Source organism: Dermacentor andersoni, chromosome 3 (assembly GCF_023375885.2).
Source record: "Dermacentor andersoni chromosome 3, qqDerAnde1_hic_scaffold, whole genome shotgun sequence".
Classification (NCBI taxonomy): domain Eukaryota; kingdom Metazoa; phylum Arthropoda; class Arachnida; order Ixodida; family Ixodidae; genus Dermacentor; species Dermacentor andersoni.
In genome coordinates this window covers 122,951,224-122,973,720 of record NC_092816.1, presented here as the reverse complement: position 1 = coordinate 122,973,720, position 22,497 = coordinate 122,951,224, and the positions used below count along the sequence as shown (strand labels likewise).

At 46.3% G+C, this 22,497-nt stretch overlaps 1 protein-coding gene across 3 annotated transcripts in view; it reads right to left on the bottom strand.

The window, feature by feature from the left end:
• LOC126538671 (uncharacterized) overlaps positions 1 to 22,497 on the bottom strand; it is a 109,348-nt gene that overhangs the window by 68,587 nt on the left and 18,264 nt on the right. For 2 of the 3 annotated variants that reach the window (XM_050185396.3, XM_072287290.1), the window contains exons 4-5: positions 14,462 to 14,707; positions 7,980 to 9,048 (exon numbers count right to left, since the gene is read on the bottom strand). In XM_050185396.3, coding sequence (XP_050041353.1) covers positions 8,060 to 9,048; positions 14,462 to 14,707 — 1,235 coding nt within the window. In that variant the 3' untranslated portion in view covers positions 7,980 to 8,059. Of the gene's footprint in view, positions 1 to 7,979; positions 9,049 to 14,461; positions 14,708 to 22,497 lie in introns of those variants that run through there. The other variant, XM_055074545.2, reaches the window with a different exon arrangement.

Genomic DNA, 22,497 nt, shown 5'->3' with positions numbered 1-22,497 from the left:
GTCCACACCATAACGTGGTCACCAAGTGCATACTCTTGGTCTCGTCATTGTAGGTTGTAGAGTTGGGTGTCAACGTTTTGCTGCTCTTTAATACGAATTCGGGCTAGCTGGCGAGCTTCCTCGGCACGTTGAAGGAAGCCGGCAACATCTGCATGGATGTTGTCTTCAACGTGAGGCAACATCGCATCAAGCATCGTGGCGACTTGGCGACCGAAGACAAGCTCGAATGGCATCATCTGCGTTGTCTCCTGTGGCACGGTGTTGTAGGCGAACGTCACGTACGGAAGGACTTCGTCCCAAGTCTTGTGCCCGACATCGACATACATGGCGAGGATGTCGGCGAAGGTTTTATTTAAGTGCTCCATAAGGCCGTTTGTCTGCGGGTGGTACGCTGTAGTGCACCGATGGCTCGTGTGGCTCAAGTGCAGAATCTGTTGCGTAAGTTCAGCTGTGAATGCCGTACCTCTATCCATAGTAAGGACCTCAGGTGCACCATGACGGAGAACGATGTTCTTTATGAAGAATCTGGCGACCTCGATCGCATTTCCGGATGCTAACGCCGCTGTCTCAGCATAGCGCATCAGATAGTCCGTTGCTACCACTATCCACCTGTTCCCGCAAGTAGACGTCGGGAAGGGGCCAAGCAGATCCACGTCTATCTGCTGGAATGGTTTCCATGGTGGCTGAAATGGTTGCAGGAGGCCGGCTGGCCTTGTAGGCGGCGTTTTCCAACGTTGGCAATCTCGGCAGGTTTTCACGTAGCGTGCGACGTCTGCGTTCAGGCCCGGCCAGTAGTACTTTTCTTGAATTCTTCTGAGAGTTCGAGTGAATCCCAGATGCCCTGCTGTCGGCTCATCGTGAGACGCTTCTAAAATCTCTTGCCTTAGCTTGACTGGCACGACAAGTAGATATGCAACTTTGTACGGCGTGAAGTTCTTTTTCACAAGCACATTGTCGCGCAGGCATTGGCGGCGAGGAGTTACGGAGTCGCCATCTATCAGAAGCGCCTCGCTGGCATAGTATGAGGAATCACGCGGCGCGCTCCTCATAGGTTTTGCTGTCGGCGCTCACTCAAAACTCCATGCGCGGGCTCTCCCGGACATTTCTGTAAGTACTTTCGAAACTAGAGAAGTTTTTTACTGTCTAAACAATAATCTTGGGCAAATTGAAAGCACAGAATCTTTCACAGACGCTATCTCTTTACCGAATACGTACAGTGAACGCCACTGCGCGCGGTCGCCGCGATGGAGTGTCCCAAGGTAAGTAAACGCTGAGAGCAAATTATGTGAAATATGTTCTTATAGTGTTTGTATAACTAAATTGAGCGTAATAAAATGAAGCCTCAATGCAGCGATCGCACAGATTCGCAGCGACTGACTTCGCGCCTGCAAACAGTGTGCGCGCACTGTTTCGCTTTCACCGCGTGCGCGTTTTCGCACCGAGCCATGAGCTATAGGCCGCAGAATATGAGCATTTGACAGTATACAAGCAACAATTGCGTGGGCGCTATCAGAGCTGTTCAAAAATAATTTCATTGTAGAGGCTTCGACGTCTACGGGGACATGTGATATGCCGTCGCAACGATTCCATCTTTTTCTTTTCTTCTAAATTCTTGAATATTATTTCTCGAGTTTCGTCGCACTGTATGTTTATTGGTGTTCTCAGCGTGTGATTTCCCGCTGCTTCTTTTTTGTAATCCAGTGCATTAATTCATAACACAAACGACTATATGTCATACCTTTTTATAATGTGCTTCTTACCGCTCCCTTTCCACTCCAGTGAACTTGCCAGTATCTATAGCATCGACAAGTTCATAGACCAAACCGTCATGACATTAGTCGGGCAGCGGACTCGGGCGAGCGTCTCGGTCCGCGTTTTCCGAAGAACGCAGACCCGGCCCCGTAGCAGAAATCTTCCTCGCGTCTGTGCTTGCTGCATACCCGAGTTGTAGCCAATGACTGTTTGCCGGTTTTATGTTTCGCGAGCCGAACTTCACGCAGCTTGTCCTGCGGCTACGTGTGAATAAGGCTGACACCGGGCTCCGTTGCATACGTCCGGCATTGCGGCACCGAGCAGCTGCCTACCATGTTGCGCGCCTTCAAAGGTAGCCACTACCTATTTTAGTGCTTTCAAGCGTTGTAAAAGAGACACTCGGAGCGGGAAAATCTCGCCACTAAATGAGGACCACAGCGTACGAGGGAATTTATAAACTCGTTTTCAGCTCGCTTCGGCGCTCCTGAAGCAGCCGACGCAGCCGCTATGTCCACGTGATCCCTAATAGCACGTCACACCGACGGTGGCGCCAGCTTTTCCAGTGGTGGAGCTCGAGGCCAATAGCGATGAAAGCGCATGTCTGAATGCCTTTGGCACTTAATCGCTCTTCCCTTCGAGATATTGAACCACACAGCATAGATCAGGATGGGCACGTTGATCTTGTGCGAAGGTGTTAAAGCTTATGGGCCCAAGGAAGGCATCGTCGTCATCATCGCAGGGCAGGGCGGATTCAACAGGGGCTCTCGAAAGGCAGTCGGCGTCTGTGTGCTTTCAGCCTGACTTATACACGACGGTGACGTCAAACTCCTGTAGTCGCAGGCTCCAACGAACGAGGCGACCTGACGGGTCTTTCAGGTTAGCGAGCCAGCACAGAGCGTGGTGGTTACTGACGACCTTGAAGTGCTTCCCGTAAAGATACGCCCGAAATTTTGTGACCACCCAAACGACAGCGAGGCATTCCTTTGCGGTCATCGAATAGTTCAATTTGGCTTTCGACAGTGATCTGCTCGCGTAGGCGATGGCTCGCTCCAGGCCATTCTTCTTTTGAATCAACACAGCACCGAGTCCTATGCCGCTTGCATCCGTGTGGATCTCGGTGTCAGCGCTATCGTCGGAATGGCCGAGTACTGGCGGTGACTGCAAGCGTCTTTGAAGCGGAGGACAGTTCGAGCGAGCTTTGGAGTGAGGCGGCCAAACAGCTAGCCGTCGATCCTTCAGTCACATTTGACGACTATGTCCAGTGTGACGAGGCGACGTGGACCTCAGCGGAGCTTACCACTGATGACATACTGCAGATCGTCTGGGGCACGGCGACTCAAGATGAGGAATGCAGCGACGACATGGACGATGACGTTACGGCAGCACCCGAAGACCGCGACGAGTCCGTGTCGGCCACAGATGCGTTGGACTGCTTGCGAAAACTCCGCATATATATAGCCAAAAGCGGCACAGCGACCGAAGGCGTGCATAAGAATGCGGACGGTCTGGAATCGTTCGTGCTGCAGAGTCTGTGCTGCACCCGTAAGACGACGATCACGTGTGCACTGTGTGAAAAACGAGTTCAAGGAGGTACCGTTTCAAAGGTAGGACGTTTGCGTTACTGAAATGCTATTGTTATGGCTAATTTTCGGGCGTTCACTATAACGACCTTTGAGAATAACGAAAATTTTCCCGCAGTCCCCTGAAGTTCGCTATACCGAGATTTCACTGTATTACCACATAGATCACTCATGGCTCTGATGGGGAAATTGAGGAAACTCTACAATTAGCAGCCGCCACCATCTCCGCTCACATATCATCTATCGGACTCGAGTGTTCCCCCTCTAAGTCGGCGCTCCTCCTAATTAGACCAAAATCTGCCGCTAACTCACCCATCCAAATCAATTTACAAGGATCCCCTATCCCCCTCACTCCCACCCTGCGCATCCTTGACCCTGCAGGATTCCGGACGCAATGACCATACCCTTAAAACACTCAAGGCCTCCACGCAATCAGTGTTGCAGCTTGTACGCCGCATATCTTCCCTGCAGAAGGGTTTAGACGAAGCAGACAACATGAAAGTTGTACATGCTTTTACGCTTAGCTGCATTCTGTACGCCACTCCATATCTCAAGCTGAACCGCACGGAAACCGAGCGCGTGAGCGCCACGATCCGCCTTGCAACTAAGGCAGCCCTAAATCTACCCCGCAGTACTAGCACAGCCAAACTCCTCCTACTAGGCATGCATAACATGCTTCCTGAACTAGTTGAGGCGCACCTTCAGATGCAGTACTTGCCGTGAGGGCCACTGGCCGCCATATCCTCGCCTCCCTTCACATCAACATACCCACTAATCAGTCAACCCTTATAGCCATTCCTAGACCCATTCATACACCCCTTGTAGTGAAACCCCTTCCTCGAAACGTCCATCCCCAGTATAACATCTCTCGCCATGTAGCTCACGCAAATGCCCTCCACAAGGGGTGCCTTGTATATTGGCCTTGCATCCAATATAGGGTTGTTCGTTTTCGGGTAAAACCCGATTTTACCCAATTTTTGCACCCCGAACGTGTTCCTAAAATATCGGGTAAAACCCGATTTTTCCCGATTTCTGAAACAACTGTGCCCATGGAATTGCTGTGCCTCCAGTTGGCGCGCAGGCGAGAGGCGGCCAAAGCGGCCGACAGACAGACAATCGTTGAATGCAGGCCCCGTGGCACCATCTAACATCAGAGGCCCGAACACAGCGCCTGCAGCTTAGGCACACGCAGCGGCGATATTTTCACGTCGTGCAATCGCAGCACTGCTGACTAGCGTTCACGATGGGAAGAAAACGAAAGACATTGGATGATTGGTGCAAAGAACACTAGGATTTACAGACTACAACAAAAGACTCTGAAGGCAGCCACACGCTGGTGTGCAAGTACTGCAACACCGAGATGGTCACCGATCCAGCGAAGAAGCCCTACGACCGAATTCGCGAGCATCTCGCGTCATCGCGTCATAAAAAGTTGAAGATGGCGGTCCAAGAAGCTGAAAAGGCGGGAACATCTCAGCCAACGCTCTACGATGTTTCCTGTAGGCAGCATGCGAAAGAAAATGAAGCGGATGGCGTGATTCACGACTTCGTTCGTGCCCTGGCGTACAGTGGAATCAGCATGCATGAGGCGGACGGACCTCTGGGGGATTTCGTACGCAAATACTGCAAGGCCGCTAAAACTATGCCGACTGGACAGCGACTTCGGATTAAATACCTGAAAGAAGCTTTTGACAAGGACATGGCCGTCACAGAGTGCATGCCCGCGTCCCTCTCGGGATGGCTGCCAGTGCCGCCCCAGCTACAGCGCCGCTTGCACGGCGATGGGAAGAGAGCGGTCCCCATTGTTCCCGTCTCGCCCGACCGTTTGGTCACGTGGGTCGCCTGAGCGCTACGGAGGGACGAGGCAGCTCAGGGAGCGGCAGAGTGGCTTGGAAGACGGAGGAGGGTGGTCGTGCACCGGGAGACAGCTGAAGATGTGGTCGGCAGGCTGAAACCTCCAGGCCGAAGTCTTCGCCGTTCGACCGACAGCCGGTGCAAGTCCGTCAGGATCTTCGGCAGCGAGGTACCAGCAGCCCGACGCTCTTCAGACCGGGATCTCGGCAAGCACGCCACAGTTAAGCCTCGTGTTCCAGCCCGCTCTCAGAACTTTCCGCCGGACTGTATTTTTTTAATCGCATTTAATCTTTCATTTATTTATCCATTGCGTGTTTATTTTTGTATGTTCTGTTAGTGTAGTGTTGGCCCTATTTATTGTCGCGTGTATTTTTCATTTTTGTCGCGTATTTTGTTTGTTATTTCGCGAGTGTTAATAGCTCCCACCACGTGGGCTTAGTGTCGTGCGAGTGGCGTCAGGGCGTGCGTTGTGTGACCCGCACGCCTTCCGCGAACTAGGCCCCCCTGCTGGTAATTTGTATGTTCTTTTTTCGAGCATGTCTCGCGCATGATTTTATTGTATTAAATTGAGTGTGTGTGTTGTACGTCGCCTCCCGTCTCATGCCTCTGGTTCACGGTCGATCAGGCGTGGACCTTATCGCCGGTCAGCAGTCGAACCCTCACTAAACGCACGCGGGGTGGGTTTGTTGTCGCCCCATCCCCTCCGGTTCGGAGAGTGCGAATTGCGCACCATCAATCTTTGACAATGACAAAAATCCGAGATGATATGCAAGCCGTTAAAGTGAGTGTTATCGCCGACGAATCCCCTGACATAACCGGAGTGCCTACCATTAACACTCTGCTGTGCTATTATAGTCAAAAAGCAAAAAATAAGCAGGTTTGTTTAGTCGACGTCGACAGAGTTAATGCTTCGAACAGCTACACAGTGGCCCGGGTAGTCGGCAAGGCTCTCCTTACTGTGGGCAAGACGTGGAAGGATGTTGTAGCCGTAGCCACAGATTCCGTGGAGTACATGCGAAAAATGGTACGAGAGATCTGCGAAGCTGAAGCGATCCACATCTTGCATGTATTGACCATGCGATTTCGTCACCTTGCGTGTCTGATGTTCGATCCACAGTGATCAAGTTTGGAGCATTATTTAAGCACGCTAACAAGCTGCACCAAAAGTACATCGAAATATGTGCCTCTAATAGCCTGTTTGGCGCTGATGCAAAGAAGCCTCCTTCTGTAGTTCCGAACAGATGGCAAAGCTTCTACAAAGCGCTTGTTGCCGTCATAGAAATGTGGAGCTCATTAACAGAACTTGTTGAATGCTCGCATGATAGCACCAAAGCGGAAGCTATTCGAGCGATACTTTCTGAAAAAGAGGTTCTTTATGCAAAGGCAGTCTTAATGAGAGATGCACTCGAGCCTCTTTCAGATGTCCAGAAAACGCTTGAAAGCGGAGAACTCCTCATGCCAAGCTTCGATCACCTCGTAAACGTCAAGCTACAGCAGACTGTCAGCGAGCTTTCCACGGTGATCGGTAAAAGTGATCGGGCGAAAGGTGTTTTGTCTATGTTGCCTAAGAGCAGTGCCATATTATTAAAAACTTGTTGTGAAGAGTTTTCCGCCGAAATCTCCACAAAATGGGACTGCACTTTGAAACACAACGTCTTAGACAAAAAAGAAAACCAGTTGACATTGTGGAAACTGGGAGCCGTACTCGATCCATTCCAGAAGCGGCTGCTGAGTCAGTCGTTTGATGACTACCGACCTCTCTTTAATTCCGTGATAGATGATGTAGGCTCGCTGCGCGAGGAGTTCAACCAGTACTTGCTGGAAGCAAGCCCCACAAATGAAGGTGTTGAAGTGATGGACTTTTGGAATGACGCAGATGCAGCGTTATCATTGTTGTGCCTAGCTAATGGCAGCTGTGACGTTGAGCGAACGTTCTCTCAGCTAAGGTACCTGCAGAGACCAGACAGGTCTCGTATGGAAACCGAGATGTTGCGCATGCAGATGATTATGTATGTTAATGAGGACGTGTAGAACGTCGATGACCAGCCCTCGTGAATAAAGTGTTTCTTTTCTCAAAACTGACCGTTGCCTCTCACTGCGAGTAATAATTAATTACCAAAGAAACACCAAATTTTGCAATATTTTCTTGAAAGCAGCCCAAAATCTAGCCCTAACTGTTACCCACCGATTAGAGCAAATCGAATAAATTATTAGTTTGCAAATGTAACCCAATAAAACCCGAATTGCGGAATTTTTCCACGAAAAACCCGATTTCTCCCCGATTATCAAGCCGAAAAATAACGCCCGATTTTTACCCCCCGAATTTGAAAAAATATAAAACCCGAAAACGAATAACCCTAAATATACAGAGCTTTGGATTAGTTGTTCCGCACATTCCATCCCAGCTACAACTATGGGAAGACCACAAGTAGTGCGTACTCCTGAGGAAGAAGCCGCCTACTGCAAAAATGAAAGTGAGGTGAAAGAATAGTGAAACAAAAGATCTGCAATATAGACGGCTTGTGAAGTTTGATTTGCATGGTGTAACACTCTGTATAACTAACACATCATCACGGTTTGACTATCTTCACAGACTGGAAGGGGATGCCGAGCACGCACAGGAGCATAGGATCCCTTCAGGTAGTTTTGATTGCACGGAGGTGCTAGACATTTCTATGTCAAAATAAAACCTCAATTGCATTGAGCGTTCGATTTCGGCCAGCCAAATAAGAACGCTCGAATGTGACCAGTCAAATGAACCATAACAAAGTGAAGTTGCGCTATCAAACATCGTCAACTTTCAGCATTTTCAGTGCATTTTTCTATTTACATAAAGGTACAGCTTTCATCACTGTTCTCACTCAGCTTAGCACCTACATAAATTCTGCAGTGTCACCACTCTCATCAAGCACAGATCCACCCTTTTGAATGGGCAGGAAGAGCTGTGCGAGACACATTGTGTGCAGCAACGATCGAAAGTCCGTGTGGCTGGGCACACAGCTACTTAGACAAGCAGTCCCAAGTACTTTCTGGAGCGAGGCAGATGGCCCTCTATCAATGTGCACACGCCTAAATTGTCTTTCAACCACCAAAATCTCGTGCACCTTCAATGCCGCAGCTGTCGAAACACACAATCCAATTTTAGCTGTCCTTAGCTCTCCCTCCTCCTTTTCCTGCGAAAAAAGAGATACACGCGAGAATGTGTCCTTGAATTCATGGAGGAATGCCATTACCTCCTTGCATTGTTCGCTTGTAGCGCCCGGTGCAACCGACATCATCAAAGAGCACCAGCGATTTATCTGCTCAACAAACCAGGCTGTCGTCTCTGCTTCCATTGGAAGAACCTTGACTGCACACAGGCAACGTAGCCCTGTCACAGTGCCCTGGCTCAAGACTGCGTTAGATACGCTCGTGTCCTTTCGCGTGCATTCAGGCCTAAGGCAATCTAGTTCGATGACACGTACAAATCCCAAATTATCCGCATTGTTTTTTACAAAGAGCGACTTAATATGGTCGAAACACACTTTATCTGTGGGAAGGCCATGCTTCTCAACCACATCTCTGGGAAGAAGCAATGTCTCATTTTCAATGAGAGCATCTACGATGCTCTTTGTCACATACGGTAAGTCGGCGAGGATCATCAGCCACCGATGGTCGGACTGCTCGGCAGTGGTGCACGGGTGACGGGTTGAGAAGACCGGTCGTCTGACGGGACGGGTGGAAACTCTGCACAGCTCCCACAAAGAGAGGCTGAGGGCACTCAGGTCCGTCACAAGGGCATCGATGGCTAGGCCTAGGGCTTCACACTTTCTGACCACTTGGAAGATGGCATTCTTCAGCATGCCACAAAGTGCCGAACCACCTGTTTGAGAAGAGGAGAGAAAAATGCAGGGAAGCTTACAACACACAGACCGCATGAATAAACCCACGGCACGAAACGGTACTGCTCCAAGAAAAGTAGATTAAGTTATATTTTAAAAAATGACAAGCAAGCATTTAATTGGAGGAGGTATGAGTGTATCTTTATTCTCACCTTTAAAAAAACCTGGGATAATTTTTCGGACATTTACTTCCTCTTGAAAGCTGCAACATCTGGCAGCAAGTCACCGACATCGTCAGGTACACAACGAAACTGCGAAGTGTTGTCAACAATGCACAACACATCTGCATAAGTTGGAACGAACAGACGATTCGGAAACAAGTTCTCTTCATTTATAGTCGTCGTCTGAGGTGGCGACAGCTTTCCTTAAGCGGTATTCTTGGGCAATCCCTTTCGGAGATGGTTTTACTTTATCGAAATTTCCCGTGACTCGGCACGAAAAGCATCCCCGACAAGTGTTTTTGGTGCTGCGCAAAGCTCATTATCAGTGCCAAGAGCACTATCTGCCATATACTTCGAGGGGTTCGGAGCCAAATCTCACGAAAACGAAACTATCTTCGTAAGTGATTGCACGAGGGCACGGGTGCACGTCACCTTCGAGCTTCTTTAAGATTAGGCATATTGTTAAAGGGAGGTGCTACTTGAAAAAGCAAGCGTATTTTTTATTACTTATGCTAGAAATGTGAAAATATTGCCATTCATAGAATTTTTTATGTAGATTTCAAGTAGGTCATTAGTTTTTGTATAGATCCCATATGCTTTTAGTTATGTCCTATACAATTGTAAAATATAGCAACTTTTGGAGGCAATTCCTTGAGCATAACACTTTCACAAAAAGCATTGTGCTGTATCTTACTTTTTTATTTATTTATTTATTTATTTATTTATTTATTTATTTATTTATTTATTTTTACCTCGAAGGCCCTAATGTGGGGTATTACATGAGGGATGGGTGATCAATTCAGTGAAATGTGGATTCAATGGCAGCCTTGAAATGATATGGATTGGAATGGTGCATGGCAGCCTACACAGCTTGTTGTAGGCTGTAAAGTGCCGATATTTATCCAAACAGCATGTAAACTTACTGGAACATTGCAAAAAAAGTCAAGGCAGTTTAACAAATTTTTTCCCAATCCCAGTTGACTGTTCGTTACAACGGACCCTGCTAATCTGACAAAAAATGTCCGGTTTATCCAAAGTCCGTAATATCCGAGATGCCTCACTTCCGAAACCTTTGTTGCGATGTCTAACAAGATTATTGCAAAGACTGAGTGAAAAACATCCAAAGTAAAAAACAAACAAAAGTCGTAGTTTCGCCCGAAAGGCAAAGCATCGATTGCGATAGCAAATTAAGCAAGATAAGCACGGCAGCAGCAGCGAGCAAATTGACCTTCGTGCTGTCTCTCGCTTCAACGTGAACTAAACGTTGAAAGCACAGCACATACGAAGCTACCGGCACTGGGTGCACTTTGTCCACATCACAGATCGCTTTCAAGATATGGCGCCTGCACGGCCGCACCATTAACAGCAGCCACTGGAGTAGAACTGGGTGGTTCCCTTGCCGCCCCCCTCCCATGCCTCGAGCACAAAAGACGGTGCCCATCCGCCCGGCTTTCTTCCCTCCCTGGCGCGCAAGATTGAGCCGCGATTGTCAGCTGAACCTCGCAAGTCAGTTGCCAGGCCATGTCGACACGGCAAAAATCCATTTTATACATTCGATTTTGACAAAAATTGCCACTAATTTCGTCCACTGTAGCTGACAGTCCGTTGTAGTGCGATCCGTTAAAAGCAAACTTCGTCGCATTGATAAGATAGGCAGACCAAACTAATGTTGCAAAATGGTCCGTTATATCTGAAAGTCCGTTGTACACGGGTCCATTGTAATGAGCGCAGACTGTATTTTCGCAACTACTGCTGAGAGATACTGCAGTTTCAAGTAAATATTAGCATTCTACATATGGTATTTACTCGATTCTAATGCGCCCTCGATTGTAACGTGCACACGTTTTCCATGACCGAAAAAAAGAAAAGTTCTTTACAGTACCGTGCACCCCACTCTTTCATGCAGGAATACAACTTTCTCTCATTTGCAAAAACAAAGATTTACTCCAAATACACCAAAGTTGCGATAAATAAAAGAAAGTCGCAGTTTCGCCCAAAAGGCGAAGTATTCATTACGACAGCAAGTTAGTAGACAGCTATACGAAAAGTAAGGATAGTAGCTTTACCAGCTGTATAAACTTTTAAACATTCGCTTACTAAATTAACAAGCATGGTGTCACGCGCACGCAAGCAAACATGAACACGTCTCACGCAATGATTGCGGAAACTCTTTGTCAAAACGCTGCAGTGAGGAAGAGCAGAAGCAGCAGCGAGCAAATTGACCTTTGTGCGGCCTGTCACTTCAACGCTCATTAAGCGACGAGAACACAGCGCGGTGCGCCTAGATGCACAGGCTTGGTCTCCATCGCAGATGGCTTTCAAAATAGGGGCCGCGCAGCCGCACAATACGCAGCAGCAACCGAAGTAAAAAGCTTCTCCAGTTTGCACCAGTCCGGCACGCAAGTTTCGGGAATTCCGAACACCCGTGATGCAGCTCGATTTCTGTCCCGTCTCAACACACGTGATCCCTTTTCTCTTAATTACAGCATTGTGATGAACTTGGCATGTCTTTGCAGTCGGCACTTCCATGCTGATAGAGCAAACACAGAAAATGGGAAGACCGGGAAGACGGCCGGTGCACCAACCTAAGCACACGCACTACAGCCCATGGAGGAAGCTACAGCAGCTAGGATCAAAGTGCGTGCGAGGCAGCCATTTTGAAATGCCGATGGCGATATGGTAATGCAGATTTAGGGTCGTACTCGATTCTAATGCGCAAGTAGTTTTTGGACTTGCTTTATCAGGAAAAAAAGTGCGCATTATGTTTGAGCAACCACAGTATCTTGAAGAGCATGTATGCCAAATTTTGTTAGTATTAGACAATTATAAATTCACAAGGTTATTGTCATGGGATTGTGAATGAAATTTGCTGAGATGTACTAGTCCTCTTTTGCATAGTTCCACCAATTATACATGCAGTATGGATAGATATTGGCATTGTGCGGTCTACAAGGAGCTGAATAAGCTACAGCACGACATCTTTCATGAAAATTTAGCACAGAAGGAAGTGCCTCCAAAGATCACTATATTTTGCAGTTGTGTTGAAAGTAACTAAAAAAAGATATAGCAGCTACACAAGAACTAATGACATATCTGAAATCCATATAAAAAATTCTATGTATGAGTACATTTTCAAATCTCTAGTACAAATACTAATTAAAAAATATTTTTGAGTAGCATCTCCCCTTAAGAGGCTGCACAACCATTTGATTCAGGTATGGTACCTGGCCACTACGAGGTCCACAGAACCCTTCTGACAGGCCTCGCATCTAAAGAGGGCCTCCCACGGATCCTGCCATCCGCGAATCGTTGACGTTGAGCCGCTGAGCCACAACGGAGTTTCCCTCCTTCTCAGCGTTCCAAATTGCTCATCTCTCCAAGTGAACGTCATATCGAATACCATAACATCACGAATAAGTGAAGTCGGTTGACTTGTCTATCGACTGGATCGAGACGTAAAAGCACAGGTTGCCAATGTAGAGCTGAAAACCGCGAAATTTAGGATATTTGCTTTAAAATTGCAAATTGTTTTGTTATTCGAATGTAACGCAAATGAAACCCGTCATCAGCTGGCCGCAGTGTGCTCACGTGCAGCCTGTGTCTGCTTGGGGCGTTCTTTTTATCAGCGAAGCTGTTAGCCTCTAGTTGGTCAGAATTTTTGGCGTCTGTCAGCAAAAAAAAAAAAAAAATTTGAATCCAAAAACAAAGTGAATACCTCCTTTGGAATTAGGCATACCACACACAGCTCAGTACTCATTTCAACAAAGAAAAGCACAAAACAAACCACATGACGGATGATAAGGTGTCTGTAAATAAAGCGAGGCACGTTCCTTCTATCCGCATGTATTTGCCAGTAAAGAATATGCTTGCATAGGCTGCTCTGGTGGGAAAGGGACAACAGCAACATAGGAATAAGTGAGTGATGTCGCCAATCTTCATATATAGAAGGGAGACCTGCCTAGCAACTCATTCACTTCATCGAAAGACCACTATGGGTAGACCACGCAAAGTAAAGATTCCCGAAGAGCAGCATGAATACGATGAACGCCGAAGAGCGCAAAATCGTAATGCTCAACAACGGTGTCATGCTAAGACTAGGCAAAACAATAAAAGATTTCATATCCCCATCAACGGCATTTGAGTGGTTTTTTAACAGCTTTGCTGGCCATCTACTTTTGCAGGATCAAAATGATGAGTTTTTCTTTTCTTTCTTTTTATTTTTTTTTTTTTTTTGAGACGGTACCAGAGAGGCGTCGTACAAGGCGAAGTTGGCATAAAATTGCGTCGTATAATTGAGGTTTTTAAACACAGTATTTCTACGGAGGTTTTGCGGGACCATACCGATTCGTTGTAAAATGTGGGTCGTCGCATGACTAGGGGACGTATAATTGAGGTTCCACTGTACTTTTTTCAATGACCTTGGTAGTCTCCTTGTATATCAGTTTCTCTTCAACCCTGTACAGATACCAAGAGCTGTCAAGAGTTTTGTTGAGATTTTGTTTGTATGCCTGGCGCAGCATTCAGTTTCACTCTCAGAAGTTGCCCAATGACAGTCAATATGACTATACCAAATTGGAAGTAGCCAAGCTACTTATAATGCTTCCCCGTGGTTCTTTTGCCAATGCCACAAAGTTGCAACGTGTCCCCTGCCTTTCTTGTGTACCCGTCAGGTACGGCACACAGATCTATCTGAAAATTATGGTAGTCAGACTCTGCTCGTTATGATTTGGATTTGAAGATATAAAGATGCAGCCCTCTATGAAGTGTTGAGCAGGGGCGCCTGCATTATAGCTTTGTCACTGCTGGCGGCTACAGAGTTTGCCTCGTTATCAGCACGCATGCTTGCTTGAGGTTTGCACATGATAAAATAGGTAACAAAGGTTTGCCGCATGTCAGCTCCGCTGGGAATGTGCTCTGGAAACCTTAAAACCAGAAAGATGCACTGACAAGAAATGCGGTTCCACTGTAGCTGCAAAGTGAACGACTCAAGAACGTAAATTCCTGGGTTTTATGTGCCAAAACAACAATCCAATTTTGAAACATGCCATAATGGAGGACTCCGAATTAATTTTGACCAGCTTAACAATCACCTAAATTTAAGTACAGATACACTTTTGCATTTTACCCCCATCAAAATGCAGCCACCGCGACCGGGATCGAGCACGTGGTCTCACGCTCAACAGCGCAACGCCATAGTGACCGAGCTACCATGGCAGATTTTCAGAATTCTCACCTGTTGAGGTGGAAGAGGCCAACTCAGTAAGCAGGTGGTATCCCAGTGTCTGTTTCCAGTAGGAGGCCAGCCCCGCTATGCTGAAAACAAGTGCGTCTCCTGACGACTCGTCGTCCGTCCCGCCAAGGGTCGGTCCTGAACCCGGCAGCACTGCCACCCGTTCCAGCCAGAGGGCGACGTGCCTGTCCTCTGGCCCCATGGTGGACACCTTGTGCTCTAGTGCAGGTAACAGACCATCCAGCAACCCTGCGCACAACCGCCACCCCTACACCTGTAATACGGTCGACTCATCACTACCATTATTTTGACCCTTGTCAGACCCTTGTCATTGACCATTATTTTGACCCTTGTCATTGACCATTATTTTGACCCTTGCCAGAATTTGGTCTAATTATCCGAAAGATGAAATTAGAAAGTGGCGACAAAATGAATGTTTTTTTTTTAATTCTTGAAGTAGTGCACATTGCACTTTTGCTTCTTCCTCTTCAAGTGCGAATCAACCAGCATGTAGCGAAGAGCGCCGACGTGTTAACAGCGTTGGACTGTCATGTTGGTGGCAATTCCATCATCTGTGAGTGGCCCACAAACCTCAACAGTGTCATTGGCGCTGAAAAAATTCTCAAAAGAGAAAGTAAGTCGCACTGTCTGCTGAACTTCTTTTGTATTCAAGGTTTCAGTAACCACTATGCATGTGAGGGGCCACCAGTGGGGCATCCTTTCGCATTCAAACTAAGCGAGTTTTCCTCCAGTAGCAACATATGATTTCTTGCTGGGATTTTTCGGTGCATTCAAATGAACCAAAAGTTGAATTAACTGAGTTCGAATTAACAGTACTCGACTGTACACTGTGATTTCAGGCAGACATCGGTGTTACAGGCATTGTGTCGCACGCATACATACAATAGGCAGGCTTTGTCCATTGTTAGGGTGAGCAATCACGTGCTGCAGCAGCCGAGCCCAAAGGTGTGGCTTTGCATCGCCTGGTACATTATTACATGATTACATTAGATTACATTATTACACGAGTACATTATCGCCACGATTAAAACTACACTTTCCGTAGCACATCACTATTGTAAGGAAGCTAGCCTTGCATTTGGGCAGCGCATGTAAAAGGCAGGCAGTTTGACTACTTTGAGCCCAACGAAATGCATCAACACCACTAAACATTCATGCCAGGTAAAATCAGCTCGGCTCATATTGCTATTTCCAGCAGTTGCGAGAAAAGTCAAATCCTTCTCCACAAAGGATAACAGTTTGCTCGTTCAGTAAAAGCTTGTTCATTCGGATTTTGCAGGGCCAAAAAAAAGAAATGTCAAAATCAACCAGATGTCAAATTATCAAGGGCATACAAAAAACAAAGAAATGGTTATAAATAAGCATGCATGCATTTTCTTACTGAATGATCAACAAATCCTGTTTCTATTTAACACAAAAGCAATGTGAAAGCTGCAATTCTCTTCATTTATTGCTGGATTGGCACTCGCAGCAGCAAAGGCCTTGCGCTGCCCTTGCAGTGCGGCCACAGTGCAAGACCCACGTCTTCATTCATGACTTGCTTTTAAGTACTGCGCAGACATCCAAATTATTTTTTTGCGAATGAGCTGAACAGATTGTTCATCCATCGTGATGTAGTCGGTGAATTCAATGCCAGCATGTGAGTAACGGTACAATCGCTCATCCTGTCCAGCTGCCGCCATTTGTGACATAGCAAGCACATTGCACAGAGTCAAAACTAAACTACTGCTTGCTGCAACCGTTCTGGCCAAAACCATGGTCGCTGTCGACAAAGTCGTGGATGGCGACCACGCCGTTATGAAGGCTCGCAGCCAACGTGCACAACATGTCAAACCAAAACTACTGTTAGCTTCAACCACCGTGGGCATAACCGCAATCATTACTGATGCAATCATGGATGGCAACCACTCATTTCTGAAGGCACGCAGCCAACATGCACAGAGTCGAAACGGAACTACTGCTCACCGAAACCGCTCTCAACAAAACTGTGGTCGCTGTCGATGTGATCATTGGGGACTCCGGAAATTTCGACCCCCTGGGGTTCTTTAATGTGCACCTAAATCTAAGTACACGGGTGTTTTCGTATTTCGCCCCCATCGAAATGCGGCCGCCGTGGCCGGGAAACGATGCAGTTCTAGAAGCATGTGGACAACATGGTGTCATGCGTGGCTATGAACACTAGAATAAAAACTACAAAGACACAAATAGGCACGAAGCGTTCTCAAGGTTCAGAGCAAGTATGAAGGAAAAAGACTTCCAAGGGTTTTTAGCAACTTTCAAGGACAACAGCTTTTACACCATGGAAGCACATCTTTCACTGCACACAAGCAAAAGCACGCACATTTTTCACAATCAATCAACATCTTCAGTCAACCAAAGTTTCCACAACTTCTTTATAAGCTCATTTTTTTATTGTGGGTTTCACTGCATTGTTTTCTGGAGGTTTCAACATCCTTTTGCCAGTTTGCTTAAACTTATTCACTTCACAGTCCGGATGTTTTGCACACACAAACACTAAAAAGAGGCCCATTTTCAAGCAGTACACTCAAGATTAGGTTCCCGAAGCTTTCCCTTCAATTTGTCATCTATTTCTGCAAGCTGCAGAGTCCTTTCTTTGGCCTATTATTCTTAAGCTGTTAGACTTAACAATGAAGGTAATGGAACTTGTGGCTTCTACACGCTCAGCGTAGTTGTTGGCATCTGCTGTTAAATCTGCAATTGTTGCCTCCAGCCTCTTCTTCTTCATCTTGATACTGCGCATCTCTTCTTCAATGTGGCTTCTTCTTGACGCTTTCGACTGCTCGATCACTCTTTCTTTTTTTTTGTCCTCCAAGTAGGCCCGGTAGCAGTTGTGTGCGGCTGAGGCACATTTATGCAACTCCTTTGTTATTCCAATGTTCACAACGGCACCAGCCTTGCTTACTGTATCACAAACGATTCGCTGCACCACATATGAGATCTCCTTCAGGTTTTCGACAGAGACCTGACGGTTTATGCGGAAGCCTCTTTCAACAGTTGCCTGCCCGTGGCTCAACACGAGAAGCCGGACAACCTTCCACAAGTGCACATAGGACGAGTCAACCTTCAACAGCTCAAGGTAGAACTCGTGTAGGCTAAGAGAGTGTTTATCAAACTGTCGCAGATTGAGTTTCTTCTCTTGCAGAAGTTCTTTGTATTCACCAAGGACAGAATCGCGCTCACCCAATCGTCTAACTGCAATGAGCACATCTAAGACTTTCCTGAAACCTGTAAGACACTTGTAGGCATTTGGCGAGGATAAAGCGAATAATAATAATAATAATAATAATAATAATAATAATAATAATAATAATGACTTTTTCAGATGAATATACAAGACATCTGGATCCTTAGCCATATGCTAGTTATGGACCCATGCAGTTGTATAAAGAAAAATAAACGATTGAGACACAGGCACAACCATTCTTGGTTTCGGATTGAATGTTACGAACATTGTGGAACAAAAGAACAGAAGAACAAACAAAAAAATTGTGCAGATTCCACGCACTGTGGGAATCAGTGTAAGCGAAGCTTTCCGTGCTGGATGGTTGGATTGACAATAATTAGCAGTGATCTTGACGGCTAAAGCTTCATTTCTTCAACGTTTAGTCCAACACAAGAGGGGTGAGTTGATGTTAAACATCCCGTTACGTGCACCACTGCTGTTTGTCTGTGTAGTAAACAGAACACACAGGGAGATGCATTTCCTTGAAACATTGTTGTGCACCATATTTCATAACCTCCGAGAGGGTTGAGAATTGCCATTGCCTCACATGGCAAATCGCATCGTGGCAGAAGTATTCAACTTGAATTTAACTATGGGGCAGTACGTGCCAAAACCGCAATCAGATTATCAGGCATGCCGTCGTGCCAGACTCCGGATTAATTTTGACACCGTGATGTTCTTTAATGTGTCCCAAAATCTAAGTGCCCGTTCGTTTTCTATTTTCTTCCCGTCAAAATGTTGCTGCCGCGGTCAGGATTAAATCAAAGACCTCTAGGAATGCCATAGCCGAAAAGCTATCGTGCCGGGCACATAAGTGTTGATTTGAAGGTCGACCGCTTCAGTAGTGTCGCCTGGATTTTCTTTAATTATTGCAGCTCTGCTTCTGCACACCCTGCGTAATTTCAGAAATAGTAGGAACGTACTGCACCGTACCTTGAACTTAAGTTTATCCAGATTCCCCGCAACCACTGTTGTATAGTAGTAGGGTTTCCTTGCCTTTTCATGTCACCTTCCCTCCTTCCTCCCTCCCTTGTAAGGAAACTGCCTCTTTTCCCTTCCTCCTCTCTACAGTTCTATCTATGTCCCCTCTGGACTCGCACGTTAGTAGAAAGGGAAGCGCTGCAGTTTCTGCAATGCTTTTGAATGGGGTTAATTGATAATTACAGCTGTCAAGGCTAATGTGGCAATGCTAAGGTAGCTCCACAGGACATTGTGCACATTCGACACGGTGGGCTGAAAACAAGCTTCTTGCATCATCTTTCCTCTCCAGCTTGCCCTTGTCATGTCTACGAACACTCTGAACCACCCCCCGACGTGGTGTGCCAGACAGCAGCAGCCACAGCAGCAGCAGTTGGAAAGTCGAAGGAAGAGGCAAAAGAAGCTTCGCTTTAAAGAAAGAAATGCAACCAAACAAAAACCAATAAACAATGGTGCCGACCGACAGGCACACACCAGCCCCCGCGGAGACGGGTTCTTAACTAGATGGTACGTCAGCGGGCTCTTCTTCCAGAATTTTCTTGGTTGCACTTATAAGGAACTGTTTGCATTGCATCCTGAAGGCAAATTTGTCCTTGGCGCTCCCTTTCGCGGCTCTGACTACTTGTTCAGCAGCATGCCCAATGTCAAGTTTCTCCGAGTCCACGAGGTCCATTTTGAGTATGCCGACAATTCCTGTGGAAGCTGTCAGCACTAAGCACTTCATGGATCTCACGAGAAGTTTCCTCACGCGACATTCCGTGAGGAATGGTTTCAAAATCATCGCAATGCCAAGAGAAAAGTTCAGTTTGGCCAACAGTGGGTCCTGGGAAAAGTCGCAGTGTGTATAAATGGTGCACACTGTGGCAAGTTCACCTCTTTCTTTTTTTGCACATTCCACGTGCCTTTTCACGTCACGCCACAGTGCAATGGCATGTTCGACCACAGCAACATTTTCTACCGAGCAATGAGCAACAAAGTTGAGAGGAAATTTCATTTGACTTGTCACAGTAAAGAAGTCTTCCCTTCGCGCTGGCACATCACGAAAAATGACATTGAGGCTTGAAAGAAGATTCTCTATGCCTCACTTGCTGGCAACAAGAACTGCTCTGTAAGCGTTATGTATTGTATACTGTCCGCAAGTGCCCAGGTCCAAACACTGAAATTGATGGTTCTGCTATAGGTATTCCTGCATTTCCCTGAAACACTTTAGGCTTACGTTGGGGCAATCCATAGACAGCTAGACAGTTTTCGCCAGCAGCAAATCTGCCAAGGCAACCAGAAGGTTCTGTTTAAGGTCTTCGGCAGTCTAATTTTCCATGAACACCGACATCCAATATCTCGTAGTTACACGCTCGGGCATTGTGCTCCAGTACCGCCAATGCATGTCCATGTTTTCTCTGATGGTAGTCGTTCAAAGACTCGTGAAACAGAACGGTGTAGCCATCAGACAGCTCTAATTCAAATTGCAGGCAAGAGAGAAAAAATGGTCTCAGGCCATGGCACACTACGTATGCAGATTTTTTTTTTTAACTGAGAAATTATAGGCCCATTAGCTTACTTCCAGTATTATATGAAGTATTCACAAAGATAATCTCCAATAGAATAAGGGCAACACCGGACTTTAGTCAACCAAGGGAACAGGCAGGTTTCAGGAAGGGATACTCTACAATGGATTACATCCATGCCATCAATCAGGTAACCAAGAAATCTGCAGAGTACAATTAGCCTCTCTATATGGCTCTCATAGATTATGAAAAGGCATTTGATTCAGTAAAGATACCAGCAGTCATGGAGGCATTACGTAATCAAGGAGTACAGGAGGCTTACCTAAATAATTTGGAAAACATCTGCAGAGATTCCACAGCTACCTTAATTCTCCACAAGTAGGAAGATACCTATAAAGAAAGGGGTCAGACAAGGAGACACAATCTCTCCAATGCTAGTCACTGCGTGCTTGGAAGAACTATTCAAGCTATTAAACTGGAAAGGCTTAGGAGTAAGGATCAACGGTGAATATCTCAGCAATCTTTGATTTGCAAATTACATTGTCCTGTTCAGTTCCATCCTGACACTGGGGATGAGTTACAACAAATGACTGAGGACCTTAACAGAGAGAGTACAAGAGTAGGGTTGAAGATTAATATGCAGAAGACAAAGATGATGATCAAAAGCTAGGCAAGGAAACAAGAGTTCAGAATTACCAGTCAGCCTCTAGAGTCCGTGAAGCAGTACATTTACCTAGGTCAATTACTCACAAGGGACCCTGATCATGAGAAAATTAACAGAAGAATAAAAATGGGTTGGAGCACATTTAGTAGACATCGTCAGATCCTGACTGCAAGCTTCCCATCATTAAAAACAAAGGTATACAATCAATGCATTATACCGGTGCTGACATATGGGGCAGAAAGTTGGAGACTGACAAAGAAGCTCGAAAACAAGTTAAGGACCGTGCAATGAGTGATGGAACGAAGAATGTTAGGCGTAACGTTAAGAGACAGGAAGAGAGCGGTGTGGATCAGAGAGCAAACAGGGATAGCAGATGTTCTAATTGACATTAAGAAATGAAGCTGGGCAGGTCATGAAATGCATACGTAGGTTTGATAACCGGTGGACCATTAGGGTTACAGAATGGGTTAGGTTTAACAAAATCCACGATGTAATGAACTATTTTCATTTCCCAATCTTAGTTCCATTGAAAATGATTTTTTTGCGATTTAACAAAATAATTTCGTGACACTTCCGAGTTTCCAAAATTTTCTACCATTTCAAGCATGTACTTGGGGCCCATGTGGGTAGAACATCAAGCAAAAGCTATACAAAATTCGACATATGCAGAAATCACTATTTGCATGCGTCCTTCCACATGACAAGGTTGAGCGGCAAAAACACCATTGTGTGAACAAGATAACTGCATTCCTTGAAGCGCATGCACTTGCCTTGGAAACATGTTGGTAGGCGTTCTGTCAAGCATTCGTCAGTGTAATGTAGCCTGTAGTCAACTTATGTTGTATCGAGCAAAACTTGAGAATGTCATCGATCATCTTTAACAAGAACTGCCAGCCCTGGTCTGTTAGGAGCTGGCGAGGAGCCGCGTGCTGGAATATCACTTTATGCAGCAAACACCTGCGACATCGGTAGCTCAGCTAGTGGAAAGTGCACGAGTAATGGCGAACCGCGTCCCATAATCTGTGGCAATGGCGACCCACTTGTTCATACAGGCGTGTAAAGAAAAGAGGCTAAGATGAGGCCAACACAGTGAAATAGTTTGTATGGAACATCAAGAAGCAGTATTCTCTGCCTTTTCCAGCACTGGCGAAAGTCGCAAGAGCCTATGTAATGGTGGAAATCTAAGCACCAACTAAGGAAATCTAAGCACCAACTTGCCCAAGAAGTCCTTTTGGAATGGTGCGCTAAGTGAGACATCACAGGCCAATACAGTAAAACCTCGTTAATTTGGAAAATCGGATAATTCGGTCTCGTTTTTTGGTACCAGCAGGCGTACGTATTATTTAATGCAATGAAACCCTCGTTAATTCAGACACATTTGGGCACACATCAGTTAATTCGGAGAACTTTCAGAGCTTCGCGAGCACGGAGCGGCGTAAATGTGCGACGTAAAAGAGCAAGAAAGGCATAAGTGTCCACCGACACGCAGCAGTGGAGTTTGCATCACCATGGTAATAATAGAAAACTTTATTTGTTATTTGGTAATGAAGTCCGAGAGGATGGAGCCCTCGGTCCAGAGCCCCATTTGCTGCTGCTCTCCGTGTGGCCCGGTCAATCAAGTATCGCT